Source organism: Phocoena sinus, chromosome 1 (genome assembly GCF_008692025.1).
Source record: "Phocoena sinus isolate mPhoSin1 chromosome 1, mPhoSin1.pri, whole genome shotgun sequence".
In the NCBI taxonomy this organism is placed as follows: Eukaryota; Metazoa; Chordata; class Mammalia; order Artiodactyla; family Phocoenidae; genus Phocoena; species Phocoena sinus.
Window position 1 is genome coordinate 39,253,493 of NC_045763.1, and position 3,324 is coordinate 39,256,816.

At 62.6% G+C, this 3,324-nt stretch overlaps 1 protein-coding gene across 1 annotated transcript; it reads left to right on the plus strand.

Annotated features, from left to right (window-relative positions):
* The first annotated feature begins 1,562 nt into the window (after window positions 1–1,562).
* FOXE3 (forkhead box E3) lies at window positions 1,563–3,038 on the plus strand. The gene has a single exon (XM_032640605.1). It carries the CDS (start codon window positions 1,563–1,565, stop codon window positions 2,514–2,516), a length of 954 nt encoding a protein of 317 aa, XP_032496496.1. The 3' UTR covers window positions 2,517–3,038.
* Window positions 3,039–3,324: the final 286 nt, after the last annotated feature.

The window sequence follows — 3,324 nt, forward strand, 5'->3', positions numbered from 1 at the left end:
TTGGAGCTGGGAGAGCGGAGTCCTGGAGCTTCAAGTTTGGAATTTGAAGTCCTAGGCCCTCTGGCTGCTATAGCTAGTTTTGATCATCTGTACCCAGGGGCACTCCACATCAGGGCCAGAACTGGAGTGAGGCACCTAGGGCCCCAAATTTAAGGAGGCACTGGCTCTCAAATGCCGACCCTGCACTTGTACCACCCCAAGAGTGAGAGGCCCCTTAAATCTGGGCCACTTCAGTTGCCTTACCTACTCCCAGCCCTGTTCCCTTGAACTTGCCTACCTCTAAGACAGACAAGTCTCTTTAAGACAAGATTCTTTCATCCTTTAGTTCCCTCCAAGCCGGGTCTGGCTTTCCTGTCACTTTGGAAAAGTTTCCTGAAATAGGCTCAGGGTTGCATCTCTTCTGAACCGTGTGGTGTGTGCTGGTATTTCCTAGAGCCAGGTTTTAATAAAGACTAAGAGCACCCCGCCTTCCCCAGTGAGATGCGAGTCTGGCATTTCTGGGCCAGTAAGCAGCTCTCTCAGACCTCCAGTCTGTGGAAGCACTTGGGGGTCACTCTCTGACCCCGTAACTGCTCCTTGGAACTCTGGGCTGTGCAGGCTGTGTTTTGTGCATCTTCCCAGTGTGCATGACATGAGTGTGTGAGAAAGGGAGCCCTCTTTCTAGAAGAGAAGGTGCATGGAGAAGAGGCAGCCAGAAGGCAACTCCAAGTTATAGATTTTCCAGGGGGCTCTTGATTTAAAGCCGTCAGTCCTCCAGTTCCCAAATCTGCTAGCTGGACCACTTTTCACGATTTTGTTTTTTTCAAAGGATGCTGGCCTGGATGGGACAAGATTGTGGGGGAGATAGCAGAGATCGGAGATGCTGACCCTGGAGCCAGGAAACATCGTCCCCTGAGACAAGCCGGCCTCCTGCTCTCCCCTTCCCTCACCCTACCTTTCTCCATTGCCTAATGTCCCAGGGTGGGCCTGGAACCTCCCGGCCCAGCACAGTAGCGGGATGCTGAGGGCTAGCAAGGCGGCCAGCCCTAGGTGGCTCTCATCTCTGCCCCAGCTGGGGTTGGAGGGACCGAGAGGGGACTAAGAGAGAAGAAGGATGGAGGGGACAGGAGTTGGCTGGGAGAAGCATAATGGGGAGGGGGCCCAGAGAATGCTCTGAATGGGTGGATTTGTGATTGGCATTGAGCCAAAGGGGTGGAAGTTGAGGGAGGAGCAGAAAGGAAAGGGGGCTGACGGAATCTGGTGGGATAGGGCCGGGGCCAGGGCCAGGGACTGACCCCACGGAGATGAGGAAGGGATGAGGCTGGGTCTGGGGCTGACTGACCCAAAGGGACGAGACCAAGGGAGGGGTGAAACGTTGGGGGGTAGGGATGGGAATGGGGGAGAATTGTCAGCAGTAAGAGTAAGAGGATTGGAAAGGCAAATTAGAGGGGAGGCGCTGGCCAGCGGAGAAGGTCCGAGCCCTCGCCCCTGGTTTGGGGCACAGGGGGAGGGGGCCGTGTCCATATAAGGAGGGTCAGCGGCCCCAGCTCTCTCCGAGAGCTCAGGCAGCCCGCCGCATTCTCATGCCTGGGCGCAGCGACATGGAGCCGCCCGCTGCTTTCTCGGGCTTCCCGGCCCCGCCCTCGGTCGCGCCGTCGGGGCCGCCGCCGTCGCCGCTTGCCGGAGCCGAGCCCGGGCCGGAGCCCGAGGAGGCGGCCGCGGGCCGCGGGGAGCCGGAACCTGCGCCAGCGCCGGGCCCGGGCCGCCGCCGCCGCCGGCCCTTGCAGCGAGGGAAGCCGCCCTACTCGTACATCGCGCTTATCGCCATGGCGCTGGCTCACGCCCCGGGCCGCCGCCTCACGCTGGCCGCCATCTACCGTTTCATCACCGAGCGCTTCGCCTTCTACCGCGACAGCCCGCGCAAGTGGCAGAACAGCATCCGCCACAACCTCACGCTCAACGACTGCTTCGTCAAGGTGCCCCGCGAGCCGGGCAACCCGGGCAAGGGCAACTACTGGACGCTCGACCCGGCGGCTGCCGACATGTTCGACAACGGCAGCTTCCTGCGGCGCCGCAAGCGGTTCAAGCGCGCCGAGATGCCCGCGCTCCCTGCCGCGCCGCCCGCCCCAGCCGCCGGCCCGCCGCCCTTCCCCTACGCGCCCTACGCGCCCGGCCCCGCGCTGCTCGCGCCGCCTCCTCCCGCCGTTCCGGGCTCCACGCCGCCCGCGCGCCTCTTCAGCGTCGACAGCCTGGTGAGCCTGCCGCCCGAGCTGGCGGGGCTGGGCGCCCCCGAGCCGCCCTGCTGCGCTGCGCCCGACGCCGCCTTCCCGCCCTGCGCGGCAGCCGCCTCCCCGCCTCTCTACTCGCCGCCGCCCGACCGCCTGGGGCTGCCCCCGACGCGTCCTGGCCCCGGACCGTTGCCCGCAGAGCCGCTGCTGGCCTTGGCAGGCCCGGCGGCCGCGCTCGGCCCGCTCGGCCCGGGGGAGGCCTACCTGCGACCGCCGGGCTACGCGCCGGGGCTGGAGCGCTACCTGTGAGCCCTTCCAGCCCGGCGGAGTGGCTCGGGCCCCTCTCCCCCAGGACGAGGCGCTGCCTGGGGCCCCCACCTGTGCCCCCTTGGCTTGGAGCGCACCTCGGAGCTCCCAGTTCTGCTTGATGGACTGAGCACACCTGTTGCATCTGTCTCTAACCCCCATCTCTGGGGAGCCTCCCGCTGTCTCTCCACCGGACTGAATCCTCCTCCCCACCGCGAACTGTAAGGCCCCCGTTTCTTCGCCCTCCACTGTGCACGCCCCCCACCCGCCAGCGCCCTTTTGGGTCCCACGTCTGGAGACCCTGGATCACCACCTGTGAGCCCTCACCTCGGGTTTCTGGTGAACTCCAAGCCTTCTGAAGCCTGACCTTCGATCTCAAGCCACTTCCCGACTGGCTCCTCACTTCTTTAACCTTCCCTGGTGTTTTTATAAGACGAGGAGTCAAACCCAGGTCAGACTCCCAGGTTTATGACTCCCTTGCTGTTGTCCCTTCATCCCCCCACAAGTTTGTCCCCGCACCCCCCCCTCCCCCAGTTACCTGTACGTTCTCGGTTTCTTACTGGGAGAGCGCTCCCCTTCCACACAGACGCACCTGGCTGAGCTCTTGCAGACCCTGAGGACAGTTCTTCATCTCTGAGACAAGCAGCATCAGGGGTTCCTTGACTGCAAGGGGAGTTAGTGGGCTGCCCCACCATATGGAAAACTTGGGAATCGTTAGGTTATTATTTTTTTTAATTAAAACTAGTTTAATTAAAAAGAAAGAAAAAACCTTCCTCTGGGCCCGGTGTGTCGGCTGGTGACTTGGGGGAGT

Excerpts from the sequence above, each read along its gene's own strand:
- FOXE3 (XM_032640605.1), top strand. The coding sequence starts at position 1,563 with ATGCCTGGGCGCAGCGACATGGAGCCGCCCGCTGCTTTCTCGGGCTTC.